Raw genomic sequence first — 24,132 nt, forward strand, 5'->3', positions numbered from 1 at the left:
CTGTTTAGGGAAGTTTTTAATGTTTGATGCTGTACTGTTGGAGGCCGCCCAGAGTGGCTGGGGAAACCCAGCCAGATGGACGGGGTATAAATAATAAATTATTATTATATCATTAATTTAGATCCTGTACGATGATGGGAAAATGGCAGTTGAGGTAGATGGCCGAGCCACTCAGAAACTTATCACCAACCTGAAGCCTGAGACATCATATTCATTTGTCCTGACCAATAGAGGCAATAGCGCTGGAGGTCTTCAGCACAGGGTAACAGCAAAAACAGCGCCAGATGTACTGCGAACCCAACCACTCTTCATTGATAAGACCAATGTCGACGGAATGGTAACAGTGAAGCTACCAGATGTTCCTGCAAACAAAACTATAAAGTGAGTTAAACGTCAAAAGCCATTCGTACTTTATTACTTACTGGATTCACTGCATTAAAACCATGAGCTGCTGTAGTTGCAGCCTTGAACTGCATGTTTTAGGTCAACCTATCAGAATGGGATCCAGGTGGCGCTGTGGGTTAAACCACTGAGCCTAGGGCTTGCCGATCAGAAGGTCGGCGGTTTGAATCCCCGCCACGGGGTGAGCTCCCGTTGCTCGGTCCCTGCTCCTGCCCTCCTAGCAGTTCGAAAGCACGTCAAAGTGCAAGTAGATAAATAGGTATCGCTCCAAGCAGGAAGGTAAACGGCGTTTCCGGGCGCTGCTCTGGTTCGCCAGAAGCAGCTTTGTCATGCTGGCCACATGACCTGGAAGCTGTACGCCGGCTCCCTAAATATTTACTAAATATTTGTAAATGTAGAGCAGGGGTGGCCAACTCCCAAGAAACTGCAATCTACTCACAGTTAAAAACTGCCAGTTATCTACCCCCCTTTTGGGGGGGTTCAAGTTGTTGAGCTTTTTTAGGGAGGAGGAAAGCCCATTTTTAAGGGGTGCAGGGCAAAAATGCTGAGCTTTTCTTAGGAGGGGCCAACGTTGTTGAGCTTTTTGGGCGGAGCTAGTGATCATGATCTACCTGTTGGACGTGCCTGATGTAGAGGAAACCTGAAAAGATTATGAACATATTCCTTAAGAGTTGAGAGAAGATAATCTACATGCCATTCCTCTTTCCACTGGCACCTCTTTTTCTAGAAAAATAGCACTTCACAGTCCCAATTTTTTCTCCCAGCAGCAGCCTATCAACAAAACAGCCTTAGTAAAAAGATGTACCCACAGAGTTGATTTTGCTGCTACTTTGAATAATGCTGCTTGATCACATGTGCAAAGATGGAGTGATTGTGCTCTGTCTTCCACTGGGAGATGTATGTTCTTAGTCGGCTACAGCAGAAGTATAAATGAAGTCGTAATGGGACGTGCACTTCCTTTGCACATTTATTGAACTGCTCAAAGTGGCTCTAGTCCTAGTAAAGACATAAACTCTGGAACTTTGGTTGGCTAAAACACTGTAAGACAAAACCATAAGATGGGTCAGTTATGTTTAGCAGTCCAATCCCATCGTGTGCAAATTAATAGGGCAATGGCAGTTTACTTTGCCTTCCCTTTTAAACCTTTTTATCACAGACATTGCTTAGAAAACAGATTTTTTTTTATTTCCAAAAATAGCACATTGTGATTTAACTCTAAAAAGTGATCCCATAATAAATGAATTTGGCAGCTATGTGTTCTGTTCACAGTCCTGGAACATGGTTTACAAGGCTTCTTAAATGGTTCTGTGCAGATTAAACAACAAAGATAGTACTAAAGACTTGACAGCAAAGCGCCAATAGGGATTCAAAACGATGGACAATAAAGAGTTGCTAGGAAAGCGTGAAACACAGTACAATCAATAAGTGTTATTGCTCTGTTCGCAGTGATTCTTGCTTCCTATAAGACTCCCATGTGTGTGACGAAGGAAATGGGGAGGAAAATGAGCAGGTTGTTAAATATTGTTGGGGATACAGCCTGGATTTTCTCAGGTGACATTTTATACCATGAGCTTTGTAAATGGAAGATCCTCTCTTTATTGCTAATTGAGGAATTCAGGATGAGGCAATATGAAAATATATTACATTGGAGTGTTAACAGGATTAAAGTGTGGAAGATGAAGCCATTGCTATTAAACTAAGTAAAGATAAAGTTTGTAGAAAAGAATAGAAAAGGAAGCCTGAAGACGGAAAGCATCAGAATGATTTATGGAGAAAAGTAATTACCAGAAAGGGTCAGCGTATAGAAATACGACAACAAACAGGAGTAGCTAGCATCTGCGGAGAAGACAATAACCTTTTTCATAAGTTGTGGAAATGTTGGAAGCAGGGCTGAATTTGTGCTGTGGCTCACAAGGGATTAGCCACAATATCTAAGGTGATAAATAAGAAATGCACCTGAACATCTATTACCACCGAGTAAACTCAGCTTTTTCTAAAGGTGAGCTCTCAGGAAGCTATGTTGGTTAATGGCAAATGCACAGCTGTCTGTCCTGACTCTGGGCAGACTTGACTCCTAGCATCTCTTTTCTTGCAGGGTGGCAAGCAGGGAGGGAAAAGATGACATTTGACGTAGGCTCAAAGATCCAAAGAGGAAGGACCTGGGCTGCAGTTCCTTTATTATGATTTTAAAGGCAGAAACTTAATTATAGAAATATCCATAGGAGCCAGGGTGGATAAAAATCAACTAATTTTTTAAAAGATTTTTTCCTTGGAGTTCAGCTTTAAGGGTTGACCATGAATACAGCTAAGCTATCCAAGGTATGGATGCTAGGCCTAACCAGCTATCTTTTCTCTGGCTGACCCAGAGAGAATGGCAATGCATGTGTGAGATATTCTGAAAACGGAATGCTTGAAACAAAACAAGAGTAAACATTAACTAGCAGTCTGTAAGAAATGGTCCCATTTCTTACAGACTGCTAGTTAATGTCTACTCTTGTTTTATATAATTATATATATATATAGGTACTGAAATGCATGATTGAAAGTCTTATACATGGGGGCGTGTTATACAGTACATGGAAAAATATGGTACTTGTTTTTCGTTAGAAGGAATTGTCTTTAGGCAATGCTCTGATGATGAATGTCAGAGTGGCAATGAGAAATGAACAATAAGGTAATTGAGACATAATACATTCACCTTGCTTTAAATGCCCCCCCAACATTGGGGCCTAGTTGGCAGCCAAGAAAGCTGACAGGGCATATCTTTTCAGGGACGTTTTTAATGTGTGAGATTTTAATGTATTTTATTTTTTTTGTTGGAAACCACCCAGTATGGCTGGGGAAACCCAGCCAGATGGGCGGGGTACAGATAATAAATATTATTATTATTATACAATTCCTTTTCACGATTTCTTCCTGGGTTATTTGGGTTCCTAATTCCCCCTTCTGCATTCCCATGATCATGACTATGAAGGATGGTTTTCTGAGTTATTCGCTAACCCAGGGCTGACTGAGGGCTACATTGACAGTCAGCCACCAAACTGAGGACCACATGCCAGCCTTGAGCACAGTCAATGTATATGTGTGCACACATTCACCACATATGCACATTCTTGCATGCACAGTGGTACCCTGGTTTAAGAACAGCTTAGTTTATGAACAACTTGGATTAAGAACGCTGCAAACCCGGAAGTAGGTGTTTTGGTTTGTGAACTTTGCCTTGGAATAAGAACATGTTCCGCTTCCTGTTGAGTGTGTTCCATTTGTAAATTGAGTCCCCTGCTGCTGTAGGAAAGCACGCCTTGGTTTAAGAATGCTTTGGTTTAAGAACGGACTTCTGGAACAGATTAAGTTTGTAAACCAAGGTACCACTGTACATGCTGTATCAGATGTACCACTGTACCAGATATGTTGACACACAGAACTCACTACTCTTTTTCTTTTCACACACACACAATCTCAGATCAGAAATAAAAAAGCTCTTTGCCTGCTCCTTAGGTTTGCTGAATGCTGACCAAATATAGAAGTTAAGGAAGAAATCAGTTAGGCTTTTTAAAAAAATGACCTCTTGTTTGTTCAACAACAGATGCTTCTTTTTAATTTTGTTCAGGAAATTTACCATTCCCATTTTTACCCTATATATATATTTAAAGGAATCGGGTCACATTTTGATTTACAACAGTGAACTGAACATGCCTTTGTCTGTCTAGAATGAGCTACCGGTGTTTCTGAATGCTCTACGGGTCTCCAGTTGTGTTAAGGGAGTTTATTAAAAAATAACATTTGGCACAATAGGTTCATTTCACAGGTGGACAATAGATACTATTACCAGTGCGCAAAACAGTTTCTGTAAATAGAATTAATATCCTTTGGTGGGCTGCACAAGTGGATGTAATGCCAAGTAATTTCTTTAGGGATTTAAGCCAGCAATATGCATCCATCTTAACGGTCTACACACAACAGCTTTCTGCTCTCTTAAAAGCTGAATAAAACCTTTTTCTTCCTTCCTTCCTTTACCCCTGCCCGATGTCCTCCTTTGACTAACAATCTGTGAAAAGTATGGATGTGGGGGTGATTTGCAAGAGTAATTCACAGTGGGGCAGAACTGCTGCAGCATTGCAATTTACCTGGATGGGCCAGGGAGGTAGTAAGCTTGGGACTTCATGAATTGATTTACAGAGCCATTCTGGCACTTCTGCTAGTGCATTGTTCAATTATTATAGTAGAGAGCTGAGCCTGAGAGGAGATTAATTGGCTAAAGCTATCCTGTGAAACGATGGGGTTTTAAAATCCAGGCCTTCTGAATCCAGACTATTGTATCTGCAAGGCCTGAACAACATTGTATCTCCGTATCAAATGTAGGACAACAGATATAAGAACTTTCCCCTCTAGTTTTGAATTTGGGAAAACTGGAAAGCAGAAACAAGATAGTTGCAATGGCAACTATTTGAATCACTGTAGAAAGCAGCTACCAGTAACTAATTTCAGATGAGGAAATGTTTGCACTTAATAGTCGACTTTGCATATGAACATCAGAGCTATGGTAAATGTCAGATCTATTAACTTGTTGATATTTTGGCTAGAGCCAAATCAGTGTGTGTACTGCTTTATTTAGAGTGTGTTACTTTTAGTTTTCAAGTCCCAATTTTCTTATCTAATTGAAAACGGCATTACTGAGAACATTAAACAGTCAAGTCAGCACTTTGCAATATTTATTGGCCACATTATGAGGGCAGATCTTTGCATGATCCAGGAGACATTTTCTGAAGCTGAGTTTTAGGATAAAGGAGGCAAATGGTTGGAATGTATACTAAATTCCCAAGCTTCTCTTAAAAAGCCATCACGGGTTTTTTTATGTGTAATTTAAACCTGTACTTACAACTTTGTCTACTCTGTGTGGAATGCCTGAGCAGAGGTTGCAAGCAATCTTAATGACTTCTAGGATGAAAAATGATAAAGTTTCGTAATCTGACCTGGCTACCTATGTGTATTGATTTTGCAAGTGCTTCGGTTCCATTAGGTGAATTGCTGCGGTGTTTGAAAACAGGTTGTAGCGAGTCATTGCCAAGAAACGAAAATTCTCATGCACCTACGTTAACTGCTGATATGGGGTGAAGAAAGATAATGGATATGAGATACTTTTTAGAAGGAGAAAGCTATTAAAGTGCATATCAAAGCATATCCAAAGTGGTTTTTCTTCTTCAAGCTGCTTTTTAAGTAGTGAAGACACAGTCTACTGAAGCGTGGACACCTCCCTTTTTCTCATGTTGTTGTTTAGTCGTTTAGTCATGTCCGACTCTTCGTGACCCCATGGTTCCACCTACATGTAAACATTTGTGCTGCCTGCATTTGACAATAGCTTAACATTGTTTCCTAAAACCATGCTCCTTTTACTTTGGACAAAATAGGTTCATAATATAGCCAGCATTAAAATGGATGTATTTGGGGGCCACTTTTTTTTCTTTTCATATTGGGTCGTGCAAAGATTGAGGACGATCCATGTTTCCACCAGTGTCGGATTTATGTATAAACTAAACAAACTATAGCTCGGGGCCCCACTCTCTTGGGGGCCCCAAAATAATTTTAAGGGGGGTGGGGAAACTGGATGTACATTTCCAAAATATAAGATAAAATAACTAATAAAGTAAAACTTACATACAGCAACAGTGTTTGTGTGTTGTGTAGGCTCCTATGATGTAAGTAATGGGCCTCTCCCCCTAGCTTGCTCCCTAAAATATCACTGATTTGCTCATTTCTGTATATAGGGTGCCAACATTCTACATGTGCAAGTGGCTTTAGCTACCTGTTAGGTCCATAAATTACCATATAGCATATATTCAACGCAAAAAAACAGCAACAATTTGTTGTTGACAAAGGACAGCTGGACATATAAAGGGCCCCATTACCTTCAGTAGCTTAGGGACTCATCAAACCTAAATCCGGACCTGATCCACCCACTTTAAAGTTCTATAATGTTCCAGAACATGTTCCAGGCTGTAACATAATGCATTGCGGCTCTCTGGTGAGCATTCTGGAGTAAAATGCTGGCCATTGCTGGCAGCCCCAGTTAAAATTGAGGCCAGCAGCAGAGGACCCCATTTCTCCCCAGGAGAGTCCTCAGAGTTCATGCTACGTGGTGATGTAGAATTCTTCTAGGCCGCTATGGGTATTTATTTATTTTATTTAATAAATTTCTATACCACTCTCTATGTTGTGAGCACATTAGTACAAAATACAAATCTGCAGGTCCCCTTTAAATTCCATCAAAGCCCTTTTGCCTCCAGATTCGATTCGATTCATTTGAAAAATTCAGCAGCAACACTCACAATTCAATCCTATGCATGTCTTCTCAGAAGTAAACCCTGGCATGTTTGGTGAGGCTTAATCCTGGATAAGTGGGTATAAGATTGCAGCCTTGATACTTCAGAAAGTAAGCATCAGAAAAAAAACTGACCTGGAGACGTTCCCTTTTTCTAATCCAAATTTGTTGTAATTATTACTGGAATAGACTGGTGTTTTGGTTGGTAATCCATAGTTTCAATCCCTACACTGATAGTGAGTAAAAGAACAAATCCTATTTAGGTCTTTTTAAATGTATTTCATTCCTTTAATTGCTGTCCTTGTCATCCAGCTAAGTTTGAAAAAGGGCCAACGGTATGATAGCACATGTCTAATTTTTGCAGTGTTCGGAGTTCACAAATGCCGTCTGCTTTAAACTGTTTTGTAAACCTTAAAATATTGAACAGTGCAATCCTATGCATGTCTACTCAGAAGCAAGGGTCTATGACTTCAGTGGGATTTACTTCCAAGTAACTGTGCATAGGATTGCACCCTAAATTAAAGGTTCATGCGAGTAATATTTTATTTAAGTGAATTTCCCTTTGAACATAACACCTTTGAGTTCCCTGCACTTTTACTGGAATCTCATTTATTTGGCTACATTCATAGTATTTAAGAGCATCAATTAAATGTATCTTCTAAAATCATGGTGATATTTCATGAATAGTTCTATTGCATTTATCAGAGAACTGTGGAGTGGAGCCTTTTATATATTTGGATAATATATATAGAATTCTGAATTAATTTGATATTTTGGATAAATTAATTTGATATGTGTATGGTTGGATCCAGATCCACCTTTCCACAAATGAAATTACTTCTGCTGGTGGAAGAAGCTCTCACTGACTACTGTCTCCTTGAGGTAGGAGGGGAGGCAATTTAACCAGTCAATTCTTTCTTACAACACTTCAGGAGGTCCCCTATTTCTCAGGAGAATTGGTTTTTAAAAAAACCCTTCTTCCCTTCTGTTAGAGTGAAACCCTGCTCAAGGGATTAAACCCATAGAATTGTGAATTAACTTTATGCCGGAAATCTGCATGTTATATCAATTCATTTCAGATGATGAGAAGTTTTCATGCCCAGAGATGGTTCTACTGGAGAGTAAAAAGGATTTTCTTACAGATTACTCCACATGGGAGCACCATTTAAACAGAAGTAATATAAACACACTGTTCCCTTTATGCAGGCCTCATTTTATGTTTTGTTTTCTTTGCAGAGGTTACTATATTGTCATTGTGCCTTTGATAAAGAAGTCTGATGGAAAATTCATGAAACCACGAGAGAGCCCAGACGAAATGGAATTAGACGAGGTACCATGTGCTTATTTTAGCTCTTTTTTCCTGTAAAATTGCTTGTGATAGAAGCAGCCTTAATGATTGTGTCCAATTAATGTACCCATGTCAGCAAATTTGACTTTTTTGGGGGGAAAAAATCTTACCATTTTGTATTGGAGTTCGCCTCTGGGGACAGAAACAAAAAGCTAATTACTTAAATTAAAAGACATTAAGTTGCAATGAGGCACACACACTGTCTGATCTTTGTTGGCATTAATATTTTATTCCTTGCTGATTATAAGACATAATGCAGTAGGTGGAATGAGTTGTCAGCAAAAACTTAATCACCATTGATATGAACTCCAATAAAGGTCTGGTTCGTTTAATGGGGTGTTTGCCAAAGCTGAATCACATGCTAAGTTGCAATTTGCTCTGCAGTTTAACATTTGACCTACCTCTCAGTTCTCTTTACTTGATTCTCCTGTGCTGGTATATGTCTGTCTCAGGCTCTTTTTCTGCTACGCTCCAAGATTAGGCACAATGAGTGAGGCACCTCATATATTCACCGAATAACTGGGCTGTTAATTAACATATATTTACCTGTCAGTTTCTATCTTGCTTGTGGGCAAATTACTCCATTAATTTCAAAACATCCCATTATTTTGACACATATGGCATTTTGAAATGATTGGATTTTTAATTTTTTTTAAAAAAAACCTTCTCGTCTTAAGTGTATTATGGTAGTTAATAGAGAGACGAGTAAACTCTGTACTTGAAAATTGCAATCCTGTCTGAAGTTGTGTGCGGAAGTACTTTATATAACACACCTTCAGACTCAAACTCAATTGGGCACAACTGAATTTGGAAATCCCCAATTATTTTGGGAACAACGAATTATGATTCTCATATTGCATTTTTATATGCTCTCGGACCTAAAATGAAAGGACATCTGTGTGAAAGGTGGACACCAACAACACTAAACTACTTGCAAAGTAACCTTGGATGAATTCCCTGTGATGAACTTGCATAGCATGTTTGTGTTAGGATCTCCTACACAAGAGTAGGACCCTGGCAGAGACACATGCCTGACTGGCATGTTCCCTCCCTCCTGGTCAATCGTTCGGGAGCTTCCAAAGTTTTCTTCAGCCCGAACATCACAGCGACTGATGCCAAGAAACATCAGCACACTCAGGGATCTGCAGAGTCTTCGCAGTTGCGTAAAAGACCTCAGCAACTCAGCATTTGGCTAATTTATTTTTATTTACATATAATATACTCAGAACACTGCAACATGGCTCCCTCTCTCTCTAGCATCAGACAGCAAAGAGGAAGAACAAAGGACAATAGACCCACTTCATGGAACAAACATCCTGCCTTTGTCACTTCCCACTCTGTGGAGTCAAAACATACACAGTCATGTGATAGACAACAATCCCATGACTGCAGACACGGGGAATGAATCTCCAACAGTCTGAGCGTTCATATTAATTCAGCACATTCAGATGCAGGGAGTGTGGGTCAAAAAGTTGGAGGAAGGGTCTTCAGCAGATACTGGCCCCTTTCTGTTAACAGTGGTGCTTGTTAGTTTGGCGTAGAGAGCTTAATCTGTCTAGTAGAGTTTGCATTATCAATGCTGAAGTGCCTGAGGACCTACACACACATCCCTCTTAATGTATATAATATGTAGCTACATCTTCGGTTTTTCCTTAATTAATTAGGTGGAGAGTGGAGTGTTGTCTGGCCACAGCAGGCAGGGAAGCTGTTCCCTCCCCAGCTGTGATCGAAGTGGAATTTAATCCCGTGCACAGCTAGAGGGCTTAGTAAAGGGCAAAAGGTTTCTAAGATCTGAGGAGAAGCCATTGTTCAAGCCTATATATAATAAAGAGGTACAAAGGGTCATAGCTATTAATGATAAATTAGCATGTGCTATTAAGGTAAAGCAGAATATGCAGGAGAAATGATTTTGAGGAGATAGGGAAGGTACAGTATTTATAGAATTTGTGCTGTTAAAATGGGAAAGTTGTTAAACCATTGCAAGAGATGCTGGAATTTTGGGAGGTTGGATAGTTACAATGGAATGGTCTCGGGGGGTGGGGTACACATTTATTTATTTATTTTTTATTCGTTTATTATTTATTTAAATATAAATACCTATATACAACACTGGACAATTCTCCTGTTACAGGTTCGACTGCAAACAGGGCTGTCTTACCCATAGGCGCTAGGGGTGCAGGGCACCAGGGCACCGGTCTCTCAGGGTCACCAGGCCGAGAGTTCGGGGTCCAAGAGTTGAGTCCGAGGAAGAGCCGCCCGTCAGTTGGAGCGCCACAGCGGGCTCTTCTGCTGTTGGCGGCTCTGCTCCGCCAGTTCAGGGTTGACCGAGCCAATGAGACACTGATGCGGCCGGCCAGCCAGCTCTGCCCTCCTGTGCGCCTGGGCAACCTGGGGGAGGGCAGGCAGATCTTTGCACCTCGCCGCCACATATGCTTAAGACAGCCCTGACTGCAAACTCTCTTTGGGGTGCTGCTACCTCAGCAGCATTCAAAGGAAGTCTTCAGATTCTAGATATCTGTAGGGTCACAACATGGGCACCCACCCACCCATTCATCAAAATTATAAAGTGGAATTCCCTTCCTTACTCCAATGGGTGCTGTTCTAGTAAATCCTGTTACTTGAATGTTCTCCAGTCTATTCTTGCAAAAACAGAAATTGGTCATATCATGAATTTCTGTTTGAAGAGTGGACCGGAGGACCTCGGACCCACCCTGATTCTGCTTAGTACCTTCTAGGTTCAAGGGTGGAACAGTCTTCCTACTGAGGTCATCTCAGTTATCTGAAAATTCATTATCCCGTGTGAAGTATTCTCGTTCTGTGTTATAATACAGTATCTTCTTGTGTCCCTGTCCTTATGGCATCATTTTTTGTATCGAGCGTGGTTTATGGATTATTGGGGGGGGGGGGTCTCCTTAGTGCTGTCAGTATGATCTGTACAGCGGCATGGCCCCTCTCTGTGGAAGAGGAGGCAATATTCTTCAAAGCCTATACCTTGCCTATATACCCCCCAGTGGAAGGAACCATCCTGTTAATTGATTGTCCTCCAGTCTACTCTTCAACTAGAAATTCATAGTAACACCAATTTTCATTTTCTTCACAAAACAACAACAACAAAACCCTCAGAAAGCTTACTCTCTTTGAATTACTGTATATTCCTGCATATTAGACTACTTTTTAACCCAGGAAAATCTTCTCAAAAGTCGGGGGGGGTCATCTTATACACCAGGTTGTATTTCTTATACGGCGAGTATATCCCAAACTCTATATTTTAACTGGAAAAGTTGGGGGTCGTCTTATACGCCCAGTCATCTTATATGCCGGAATATACGGTACCCTAACAAAAATATAGTCCAGTCTCATTTCAGGCACAATGTCTACACAGATTTCCTCAGGACTCAATAGAACCCATTGGTCATTGTTATGAAGAATGGGAGATCTGTGTATTTCTCATATTCTCATTCACAGCTTCCTCACTGTGTGATACTCTGGAGTCACTTGAGATTCTGTTATATCCTGACATATGCTTGGTGCACATACTGAGGTGGGAAGAGGGGAAAGAGGGATTAACACCCCCCAAGATTAAGCTTCTATTTAGGTGCTTTGTGTTTTGCTCTTTGTTATCTATTGGTATCATTGGTTATATTTCTCTTAAGCCATTAGCCAACACCAACAGCCAACTTTTGGCTGTGTTTTGCTTGTAGTAACAACATTCAGTATGTGCAGACTGCTTGCTTTAATGTGGTTTCTTCTTTTTAATGACCTGGAGTTGTCTAGAGAGGCAAAAAGCAGCTAAACTCAGTTTTAGTTGCCATCACACAGTGGAACAATTAAAAATTCAACAGTCCAGTAACGGGACCCGGACCATTTTTAACTTGCAAAACTACACAGCCCGTTACAACAAAATTAACAGATTCCAGTCTGGATTCTGTAGTTGACACTGACCTTTCTCGCCATTAAGTTCTTTGGGTCTGTGCTGCTGCTGCTGCTTTCCATAACAAAGGGTCATTTTAATCATTGTGCAAGTTGTGGTGCATTAATCGGTATAATAGTTTGATAAAGGACATTTATTAAATTCAGAAACATTTGGGGCAGGGTGGGTTCTTTTTCCATTTTTTACAGATACAATTGAGACCACATTGTAGAATTAATGGTGGAAGAAATAAGATATGCATTGACTGGAAAATGAAAATTGTTTCTGATCGAGAGCTGAAGCCCTTCATATATCTTTCAGAATTGCTTCTAATAGTAACTCACGAGGGGACAGAAAACATCTCCAAAGTGGGCCACTCTTCATGCAGTGACTCTGAAGTTTCTGATACTTTAGGTTTTTTTTTAAAACTTCTAAGAGAACTCCCTGTTTTAAGTTGTGAACGTTAATTCAGGGCTCTTGGAATGCCTATACAAATATTATCAGTGCAGGTGTTCCAGCTTTCCAGCGGTGATACAGTTATCCATAACAATGAAGTATTGAGGAAAGCGGTGACTTCAGGGTTGTCCCTATAGGCGGAATTAGTCTTACATTAGATTTTGGCCTTAAAGCTAAACTCCTTGCCTCTGGAACTGCCACACACTGTTCAGTCACTTTTCATGGAGAATGAAGATTGTTTCATGGTCACATTGTCATAGTTCATTGCTTCCTGTTGCATTTTTCCCAACCATGTTTTGTGACTTTTTATCATTAGTAAAGCACAAATTGCATGCAGCTCCACCCTGTCCTGTGTGTGAACACACAAAAGACTATTGAGGCCTCAAATGGTCCTTGTGCTTAAACGTTTTCCTTATTCTCGGTTCATGCACCTTTTAATGCTTCTTGTTGGTTGCTGCCAGGAAATTAGTGATGAATAGCCTTTCTTAATTACCTCGGTGTCAGTTTCTGTATCCACAGAGGAGACTATCTTTGATCACTTGTTTCTTCTCATTTTTCTCCCAGTTGTTTATAGCACAACAGTATTATTTTGCAATTTTAAAGAAGAGGACACCAGTAATTAACATGAACAAGTGCTGGCAAAATTAAGAAGCTATTCACCATTAATCCCTACCTCCCCCACCCCACCCAGTTCAACAGCAAGGAATTTGAGATCTTCAGGCAGGAAACCTATAGTTAACATTGGAAAGGGTATTTTCTGAATGGGACTTCTCACAGTGTTGGCACTGATAAAAGTATTGATGACTGAAATAGTGGTATGTGTGAAAAGGACCAAGGGGTCTTGGTTGAATACAAGCTTAACATGAGTCAAGAGCAGGCATCCCCAAACTTCGGCCCTCCAGATGTTTTGGACTACAATTCCCATCTTCCCCGACCACTGGTCCTGTTAGCTAGGGATCATGGGAGTTGTAGGCTAAAACATCTGGAGGGCCGCAGTTTGGGGATGCCTGGTCAAGAGTGTGATGCAGAAGCAAAAACAGCTAATGCTATTCTAGGCTGCATCAACAGACGTATAGTGTTCAGATCAAGGGAAGTAATGGGACCATTCTATTCTGCCTTGGTCAGACCACACTTGGAATACTGTGTCCAATTCTGGGCACCGTAATTTAAGAAGGATGTTGACAAGCTGGAACATGTGCAATGGTGCCTGCCACTTTAGAGGTGCCCGAGCGCAGCTCCAGCGTGCTCCAGCTGAAAAAAAAAAGCTTTGCCCACTGGGTATATAAAGGGCAAGGTGGTCTCTCAAGTAACCTTTCAGCATCTTCTATCATATGTAGTGTCCGACGTCTGGAACAGAGTATGGTGAAAGAAACTAAAAGAAAGTAACATGAGCCCAGATTGGCCACTATTCCAACGATAATGTAGCAAACCTCACACATAAATGCTATCTGCAGGGCTGAAGAGAGGCAGCACCGTTTCTGACCACTATCATTTTGCATTATGAAAGTCTGGCTCTAGAGAACATACTTCAAGGGCGTACCTCCAACCAGGGCCAGTGCGTCCATTTAGGCGAACTAGGCAGCTGCCTAGGGCGCCAAAATGGAGGGGGCACTGGCAAGCCTGCCCGCCGCCCGCCGGTGCCGCCTCCACTGCGCCTGTCACCTGTTGAGCAGCTTCAGGCTGCTATCCTGAGGCACGTGCTTGCCTTCGGAGAGCGGCCTGAAGCCGCTCAACAGCTGACAGGCACAGTGGAGACCAAAGCTCCAGAGGCGCACTTCGCCACACCTCTCAGCTGTTTTTAATTTATTTTTGTTTGTTTTTGTTTTTGTTTTCTACTTTTTATTTTTCTACTTTTTTCTATTTTTCTATTTTCTATTTTCTATTTATTTTTTATTAATTCTATTTTCTATTTATTAATTTTATTAAGTTTATTAATTGGGGGGGCAGAAGGTGATCTTGCCTAGGGCGCAAAAAACCCTAGCACCGGCCCTGCCTCCAACAACTCCTTCCAAAAGCAGTACCTGTAGGTGATGATACCATTTACCCAATGAGGCCTAGAAAACTTAAGGAAGGGTGCCGATGAATCTGTAGTAAAAGCTTTAGAAGATGCTTAAGAATGTTTACATTTTGTTCTATTGCACAAACCAATTTCAGCTGAGAGAGAGAGAGAGAGAGAGAGAGAGAGAGAGAGAGAGAGAGAGATGTCTTTTCCTTTCATATGCTGTTCAAATTGAATTCACTAAGCACTGGAAGTTCCATCAACTCAGACTAGTGCATTTTATTATTCTGTGAACCAACAGTGAAGATGATATTTCATGTAAGACTCTCAGTAGAGTCAACTAATGCCACTAAATGCCATTTATATATTTATTTTCTGCAATAGGGTGTGTGTGGCATCTAAATATTGCATTTTTTGCCTTTTGTAAGTTGTGCCTAGCTTCATTATCTAAGTACATTGCATTTAAAGTTTCTTCAGCTGGAATCCTAACATTAACATGAAAATGCCTTGCTAAATAATATTAAATTGCATTTCTAAATGCTGTGAAATCTGCAAGAAAAATGTATTACAAGAATCTGTAATACACAAGAATAAGAATATAAATACACAAGAATAAGAATATATTATGGACAGAATCTGGAAGGTATTTGGGAACAGATTTTGATGACTTCATTGCTTTTCAAATTAACCTTGATCGGGAGGGGGAAAAGCACCTCAAGGGATGCACATGATGTTAATGATATATGACAACAGCATCATCTATAACTAAAATATGAATGAAGGAAGGAGTGCACTTAAGGTCTATTCATTCATGTGATTTAGGTTGAAATCCTCTATATACTATCTTCCTCCTCTCTTACTTATGCTAGTGCAGAGACATACACATGTAATCGCAAATCTTGATTTCCAAATGAAAACTCATTTCTCAATTCTTTTTGCACGGGCAAAAATAAATATTCTGTACAGTTGTCCCTTTACAAAATTTTATTCCTTTGGTTCTAGCGGCCAGACTTATATGTAACTTCAGCTTCTGCAATTAAGGACAAATGTAAATGTCTTTTTCCACAATACAGTTTTCTGTACTGCCCTGAACCTAAGCATAGCCGGAGGCAAGTCCTGATAGTGCACACAGTCCCAAGGGCAACACCAGAGAGTCGTCAGGCCGTCCAAATGGTCAAATACTGGTCCAGGTTCAATAAAACAAGCAAGGTCAGACTCCCGCCTCCAGGGTTGGAACCTGGGGTCCGTCCTGAATTCACAGTCCAGTGGAGTTCCTGAATCAGCCATGCTGTGCTCCATCAACAGAGAAAGTTGAGCAGACAAAGAGTCTCTGTCTTGCTTTCCTTTTATCCTTCGCAAGCTTGATTGAAGCACCTTGATTGATTGTTCCAGCTGAGTAGCTGTGTCTCTCCACTTAACCAAGCGGGTGGCCCTCACCTGCCCTGAGCCTAATCTACCTGAGGGACCACAACATCCTCCCAGACCTAATGAGTCCCCTGATCTCCACCTGGCCCCTAGTGAGCTGGGCTGTCTTCCCTTACCTGCCTCAGTCTCCTGGAGTGCACTTCCCCCTGTTCCCAACACCTCAGAGCCTTCCGTGTCTGTGAAGATGGGGAAACCTCTGGTTCTGGTGATCTCCTCTGTCTCCCCTGAACTGTTGAATGCCCCCGCAATGTCCTCTGATGTCCCATGAGTATCTCCTAAGTCCCCAACCTCCCCTTCCCCATCTTCAGCTGGTGTGTACCAGTTGTGGCTACACCCCTTGCCAGGACCTTCTTCCCTTTCCTCTGTGTCATTGCCAATCCATGGCATGTTCTTAGAAAGTCATACACACTCCTCTTACTAGAAGCTTACTAGCATATCTGGGGGGGGGATGAGTGTTCAGATCCCTGGGCTCTCACTTGTGGGCTGCCTCAGGGTTCTGTCCTATCCCCCATGCTGGGTGTTCATCAGTATGCTGATGATACCCAGCTCTACCTCTCTTTCAAATCAGAACCAGTGAAGGCGGTGAAGGTCCTATGTGAGTGTCTGGAGGCGGTTGGAGGATGGATGGTGGCTAACAGATTGAAGTTGAATCCTGACAAGACAAAAGTACTGTTTGTGGGGGACAGGAGGCGGGCAGGTGTGGAGGACTCCCTGGTCCTGAATGGGGTAACTGTGCCCCTGAAGGATCAGGTGCGCAGCCTGGGAGTCATTTTGGACTCACAGCTGTCCGTGGAGGTGCAGGTCAATTCTGTGTCCAGGGCAGCTGTTTATTAGCTCCATCTGGTACGCAGGCTGAGACCCTACCTGCCCGCGGACTGTCTCGCCAGAGTGGTGCATGTTCTAGTTATCTCTCGCTTGGACTACTGCAATGCGCTCTATGTGGGGCTACCTTTGAAGGTGACCTGGAAACTACAACTAACCCAGAATGCGGCAGCTAGACTGGTGACTGGGAGCGGCCGCCAAGACCACATAACACCAGTCCTGAAAGACCTACATTGGCTCCCAGTACGTTTCTGAGCACAATTCAAAGTGTTGGTGCTGACCTTTAAAGCCCTAAACGGCCTCGGTCCAGTATACCTGAAGGAGCGTCTCCACCCCCATTGTTCTGCCCGGACACTGAGGTCCAGCGCTGAGGGCCTTCTGGCGGTTCCCTCGCTATGAGAAGCCAAGTTACAGGGAACCAGGCAGAGGGCCTTCTCGGTAGTGGCACCCACCCTGTGGAATGCCCTCCCACCAGAGGTCAAAGAGAACAACAATTACCGGACCTTTAGAAGGCATCTCAAGGCAGCCCTGTTTAGGGAAGCTTTTAATGTTTGATGGATTTCTGTATTTTAATATTTTGTTGGAAGCCGCCCAGAGTGGCTGGGGGAACGCAGCCAGATGGGTGGGGTATAAATAATATATTATTATTATTATTATTATTATTATTATTTATTAAACATTTTTGCTAACTGAATACTTATTTCATTCCTAAACCTGGTATTGACATTCTGCAGCATAGACATAATGTCATGATTCGTGGCATTAATAGTTAGTTAAACACAATGTGATGATAAATTAGGACCTTTGCAGGCAGAATGCTTCCATTCCCTTAACTGTGGTTAATTTTTTTTATATGGAATTTTTCTCCAGGCGCTTTCTACTCTTTCCTCCACAGCCTTTGATGGTAGTGTAGGCTAGGACTGTGACTGTTACTTACTGCATTTAATTCCTGAGTCCCTGGGTCATTCAGTGAGTGTTGTGGTTGGACACAGATTTAAATGGCGGCCTTCCCAGATCCAGCTGGGATTCACAAATGAACAGCTGGATTTCTTCCTCCCTTCCACCAGCCCACTGTTTGCCACATGTCGCCCCTGACCATGGATTGTTTTTATTTCTGCATTGAGCTTAACTATGGTTGGTGCTAGCCAGGATGAGCCAGAATCCAGCCCGGACACGGAGGTCCTCCTCTGAGGGTCTTCTGCTGGTTCCCTCACTGCGAGAAGCGAAGTTAAAGGGAATCAGGGTTCTTCTCAGTAGTGGCACCCCTCGTATGGAACACCCTCCCTTCAGATGTAAGGAGATAAAGAACTACAGTGGTACCTTGGGTTAGAGACGCTTCAGGTTACAGACTCCACTAACCCAGAAATAGTACCTCGCCAGGGCCGGCTCTAGGTAGACCCCTGGTCGCATGGTGTGCCAGGGCGCCGGGCCGGTAGGCAGGGCGCCGTGCGGTGAAACCACGCTGAAACCATGCAGCGCCCTGTGAGGGCAGAGGCACCAGAGCGATCTCCGCCCCTCAGCGCCAGGGCGACCGACCTGCTCGAGACTGCCCTGTACCTCGCGTTAAGAACTTTGCTTCAGGATGTGTTAAACGGGCACTATGCTAACTGCTTAAATCATGTAACTATTTTAACAGTTAAAAACAGTTTCTTTTTTTATTTAAAGAAGTTTTTGGGTGTGGGTTGACTTGCAGTCTGTTGATGTCGTAATGAGTTAAGTGTCGTAGATTGCTTACTTTTTTTCTGTACTGACTGTAGCATTTAAAAAATATGTTGCAATAAAAAATCATTAATTTGATGGAGAAAGTGCCTTATTGTTGACCGTCATTTGATACGTGATGGGGGGAAATGGTAATATTCATATCTCAAATGCCTCATAATCTTTATTTTGTGTCTGTTTTCGTTTAAAAAGAATTAGTGGGGACAACAATATCGGTAACTAAAAATTCATTTTTAAAAATCTGATGTTGACGTCCTCTTCTTGTTAAGAATAAACAGTAGTGAGATTTACAACTACGCCATGCATTTCCACTCAGTAGTAAGCCCCATTGAGTTGAATGGTACCTACTCCTAGCTAAGTGTAACAGAGGTTTTTCCTGAACTGAGAATGAGGCTGCAAGTTGTGTGGAACTCTAAAGAGGCTTACTACTTAATATAAAAGTGCTGGCATTATTGTAATTTATAGCGCACTCCTGTACATTTCTATTCTGAAGCAATACCCGTGGGACTGACTCCTGGATAACTGTAACTGAGGTTGTCATGAAATGACACTGAATTTTATTTTTTTGTAGTTCCTAGGACTTAATACATTTTTCTTTTTAAAAAATCAGCCTGTCAATAAGTTACATTAATCTTGTTTACAGTTATCTTTCTGTTTTCTCCCTTCTCTCTCTCTTTTTCCTCTCCTACCCCAAAGCTACTTAAAGAGATAGCACGGAAACGCCGAAGTGTTCGTTTGGGGAGAGAAGCAGATTTAAAGCCATATATTGCAGCACACTTTGAAGTTCTTCCTACTGAGTTCACCCTGGGGGATAAGAAACAGTATGGTGGTTTTGAAAACAAGCAGCTCCAAAACGGCCAAGAATATGTTGTCTTTATTTTAGCTGTTATGGAACACTCGGAATCTGTAAGTTGACTGCAAGTTTTATGTTGTTCCTAAAAATGTACCTCTCCAATGCCTCCGTAGCATTCAAGCCAACGCTTGACATTTCTGTTCCTTTCATAATATTAATTGCATACTGTGAGAAATGAGGCTTTTCCCTTCACTTCTTTGAATGACTTCTCCAGTTTTGGATAAGTCTCTCTACATAAAAGTAAAGATCCTTTTCACATACCCAGCAATGTGTATAAGTTCAGTACACATGGATGCAGCATGTTTGCGTGCCTAAATTGCCTTATGAATTGCCTTTACTGTATTCCAATATGTTCATGCAAGATATACAGTGGTACCTCAGTTTATGAACACAATTGGTTCTGGAAGTCTGTTCATAAACTGAAGCGTTCATAAACTGAAGCGAACTTTCCCATTGAAAGTAATGGAAAGTGGATTAATCCGTTCCAGACGGGTTCGCGGAGTACTCAACCTGAAGCGTACTTAACCCGAAGCATGGGTGTGATTGGTTCCGGAAGTCTGTTCATAAACTGAAGCGTTCATAAACTGAAGCGAACTTTCTCATTGAAAGTAATGGAAAGTGAATTAATCCGTTCCAGATGGGTCTGCGGCGTTCGTAAACCGAAAATTCGTAAACCGAGGTGTTAATAAACCGAGGTTCCACTGTATGTGATTTCCTCCACCCCCACCCCTCCTTGCACACATGCAGGGCAGGATTTAGGTTGGATGAGGCCCTGAGCTACTGAAGGTAATGGGGCCCTTCATATGTCCAGCTGTCCTTTGTCAACAACAAATTGCCGCTGATTTTTTTTTTTGTGTTGAATAGATGCTATGTGGTAATTTATGGACCTAATAGGTATCTAAAACCATTTGTACATAACAAAATCACCAGTCCATGCAGAATGTTGGCACCCTATATATAAAAAGAGCAAACCAGTGATATTTTAGGGAGCAGGCTAGCAGGCGGGGCCCATTAATTACATCATAGGAGCCTACACAACACAAAACACTGTTGCTGTATGTAAGTTCTGTTTTATTTGTTTTTTATCTTATATTTTGGAAATGTACATCCCGGTTTTTTCCCCTTTTAATTTTTTAGGGCCCCCTCAAGAGAGTGGGGCCCTAAGCTTGTTTAGCTTATACGCAAATCTGGCACTGCACAAATGCATGTAAAAGGTTAATGGTTATGCATTAACACTACGAACGAGTTGCCATATAGATATGATCAGGGGAGTCAACAGGATTTTCTGGGTTCAATACACTGTCTGTGGACTGGACCTTCCAAAACACTTGCAAAAGGGGACACACATCTGCATAAAATTTGCATAGACTTGTGTCTTATGCAAATTTCTGCCCTCTTTTGCAGATGTAGTGGAGGGCCTCAAAACAAATTGGGGAACACACATGTAATAAAATGTATGAGAAACAGAATGTGAACAGGTGAAGCTTTCCCCATGATTTTATTGCCAAACTAGAAATTGCTTATGCTGTTGAATTTCTGCCTGTTCCACAACTGTTAAAGGCCCAAGAACCCCATTTCCACACACACACACACACACACACACACACACACACAACACACACACAGTGCAAGTGCAAAACCACAGCCTAGGCTGCATGGAAGCACCATTAAACACAAAGAGACTTACTTCTGAGTAGGCATGTATACCATTGTACTGTAAGTTAACTACACAGTGCATTCTTATCGAGTGCCTGGTCTTTAGCTCCTGTACAGCAAAAGACATGTCTCAACCTCTTTGCAAAGTTTTCACATTTTACATTTGCTGTGCGACTGGGGTTGGGTCCTTTAACATCCACTCGCACTTATTACGTGTTAGTACTTCCACAAAAAAGTTACAATATGACCTTGAACCCACCGCAGGAAAGATGCGTCCTAGTTGCTAGAGGGAAATGAAGATAAGACTAGAGAGATTCCAAGGACTAGAAAATGAGGCAGAAGCAGGAAAACTGCACTAAAGGGAGGGCAAAACAGCAGATCTTTAGAACCCCAGGGATTCTTATCACTTGGTTTCCAAGCAACTGACTCATCAATCACAGCTCTGACTTCACTCATTACTTAAACACACTGAAAGGCAGGAGAAGCCATATTAGAGAAATTGCTTTGAATGGTAGCTGCATATTTTGTTTCATAACTTCCTTTCAAGGAGGGCTAGAGACTTAGGGGTTTTTTAAAAATAAAAAAGGAAAGCTCAGAGTGTGGGGATGCTGGTAGTTGTGTGCCAAGCACACGAGTATCACCTATTCCAGGTGTCTATGACCCTGGTGGGTGCCTATATTCCTAACCGCATGCAGGGTCCAAGAGAACCAAACTGCACATTGACTTGGCTCACATTTCTGGGTATGTTGGATCACTATCAACATCTTAACCATCACTGTTCATATCCTGTGCAAGTCATAAGGTTTGCTTCTTGAAATCTCTGATCGGTGCTACTGAGGCGTGAGCTTCACAGTGGAGTCTTATCATGCCTTTGAAAGAAGGCTTTTCTTGCCGCGAGACATATTGCTCAGTCAGTGGTGCTCATTGGCAAACATCTTTGGAAAAGAGGGAACTAATCAAGGACATGCTCAGCTAGTTTCTTTAATTATAGTAATTTGCCACTGACTTTATCAGTGAAATGTAGCAGAGTTGGAAAATAATGTAACAAAAAGGAGAATTCCTGAGGTGATCTAAATAATGAGTTGTGCTTTCCCTCTTATGCAATCCATCTCTTTCTTATGTCCCTTTTATGCTTGAGTTGTTTTAACTGCATGTAATACAGTTTTAAAAAATAATTAAGCACAAATGGAAAGAGGATTGTGGGAAGGTGTAGCAGCAGACATTAACATTTTTACATACAAGTGTCTTCCTAATTGGCTCTTAAACCTGTCATGTGTGTGTGCTGGGCTGAACCTATTGAGATTAATTAATTCTAGTCAAAGGCTTGTTTCCTGGTGGGTTTTTTCTGTGAGTTTTGTCTAAGTGCAAGAGGGGCTTTTGTTTAGTCTACTTTTATGCTTATACAGTGCACTTATTTGGTGTCCCTTTTCTACTTTTATCTTGAAACTGGCCCAAAGCTTTGAATAAAAGCTTTGAGTGTGAAATGGACAAAGCCCAATACACCCAGCTTCAGTTCATAAGAAACCTATTTTTTAGAGTATTTTTTTTTAATAAAAAAATGGTACTGTACTGTTAATTACGAATCTTTTCCCCCTCTAGACCATGTATGCAACCAGCCCATATTCTGAAACGGTTGTATCAGTGGATCTTAACCCCCAGCCAATTACAGATGAAGAAGAAGGCTTGATTTGGGTTGTAGGACCAGTTCTTGCAGTTGTGTTTATCATCTGTATTGTTATAGCTATACTCCTTTACAAAAGGTAAGTTTACAAAATAGTTTATAGGCTTTAGATATGTTAGTCATTCCTGGGGTAGGAAGAAATGTGATTCCTTTTACAGATACCTTTCTCATCAGTTTCATCAGTTACGGATACCTTTCTCACCTGAGCTGTTATGTTTCGGATACGCAAAACCCTTCTATTACATGCCATGGTTTTTCAGGAGCATTTTTCCCCCTTCAAATAATATTTATTGATTTTCAAACATTTCAAAATACAAAAAATCACAAAAGCGAAAACAAAATGCAAAAATAAAAATAAAACATAGACAAAAAAGAAAAAAATCAATTCTTACATTAACTTGACATTGTGGACTTCCTCGAAACCCCCCCCCCCAAGATCCCAGATCCGGAATAAAATGCTTTTGGGGGGGAGTTGAGATCGTGGCCTAAAATTGCACAAGAGCAGCCTTCCCAGAATGGCTGCCCTTCTCTTGCAGAGAAAAATGTGATGTACTGGTACTTGTTTTTTGGGGGGAAGTTGACAGGTATGCTACTCTGAGGTGATTAGTGGTTGTTTTTGGAATCTTTGCTACCAAGAGATGTGAAAGCAGAATTTAAAAAGTAAAAATAAAAAGTGTAAACGGCTGTATTTTTATAAATGCAGCTCAAATTATATATATATATATATATATATATATATATATATATATATATATATATATAAATAATGCATTTGTTGGATCTCTCTCTCTCTCTCTCTCTCTCTCTCTCTCTATATATATATATATATATATATATATATATATATATATCCAAAGATTCAGTTTTCTTTCCCCCAAAAGTAATATATTTCTAAATAAGATATTTTAATGACCTGTATGTTTCAATAGATCATTGTTTTCAATGATGATTCCCCCCCCATGTTTTTAGCTGCTTCTATTTTCTTGGTAAGCCGCCTTGAGTTCCTGTCAGGGAAAAAGGCAAGACATAAATAAATATAATAATAATAGACTTTCAGTATCTCCCACCTCCTGATATGCTGTATATTGTGGCCTTGGTTTTTCCCCCCAGAGATGCCTTAAGAAAAGAATGCCTTTGATACAACCTCTGTCTCAAGCAAAACTTATCCAAATGTTGCTTAAGTTTCTTCAGCCATGAAGTACTTCCTTTGAATGTACCCTGTGCCCTCATATTTTTCTATGATTAGAATTTTTTTTCATGTTTTCATGGGCTGTTACATTCTGCATCCTAATTGCAAAACACCATTTTCTATTGTCGTGGTAATTCTTTTGCCATTGGCCGACTAACATTTAACCTTTTCCCCTCCTTTTCTGCTGCATAATAATGGAGCAGTAAACCTGACAGGTGAGAAGTGAAGAACAATTGCTCCCCAACTGGGAAACTTAGAAAACTAATGTACATAAAATGTCTCGTTAGGACAGTGCAGGTTTTGCATGCAAATGATGCCAGGTGCACCGCCCAATCATCTCCTGACAGGGCTTT

At 41.2% G+C, this 24,132-nt stretch overlaps 1 protein-coding gene across 5 annotated transcripts in view; it reads left to right on the forward strand.

Annotated features, from left to right (window-relative positions):
• The window catches only part of PTPRD (protein tyrosine phosphatase receptor type D), a 370,596-nt gene that overhangs the window by 246,211 nt on the left and 100,253 nt on the right, over positions 1 to 24,132 (forward strand). For all 5 annotated transcript variants that reach the window (XM_088659060.1, XM_060268731.2, XM_035140525.3 and 2 more), the window contains 4 exons: positions 122 to 381; positions 7,958 to 8,051; positions 19,097 to 19,306; positions 22,509 to 22,669. In XM_088659060.1, coding sequence (XP_088515186.1) covers positions 122 to 381; positions 7,958 to 8,051; positions 19,097 to 19,306; positions 22,509 to 22,669 — 725 coding nt within the window. The remainder of the gene's footprint in view (positions 1 to 121; positions 382 to 7,957; positions 8,052 to 19,096; positions 19,307 to 22,508; positions 22,670 to 24,132) is intronic.

This window comes from Zootoca vivipara, chromosome 15 (genome assembly GCF_965207765.1).
Source record: "Zootoca vivipara chromosome 15, rZooViv2.hap1.1, whole genome shotgun sequence".
In the NCBI taxonomy this organism is placed as follows: Eukaryota; Metazoa; Chordata; class Lepidosauria; order Squamata; family Lacertidae; genus Zootoca; species Zootoca vivipara.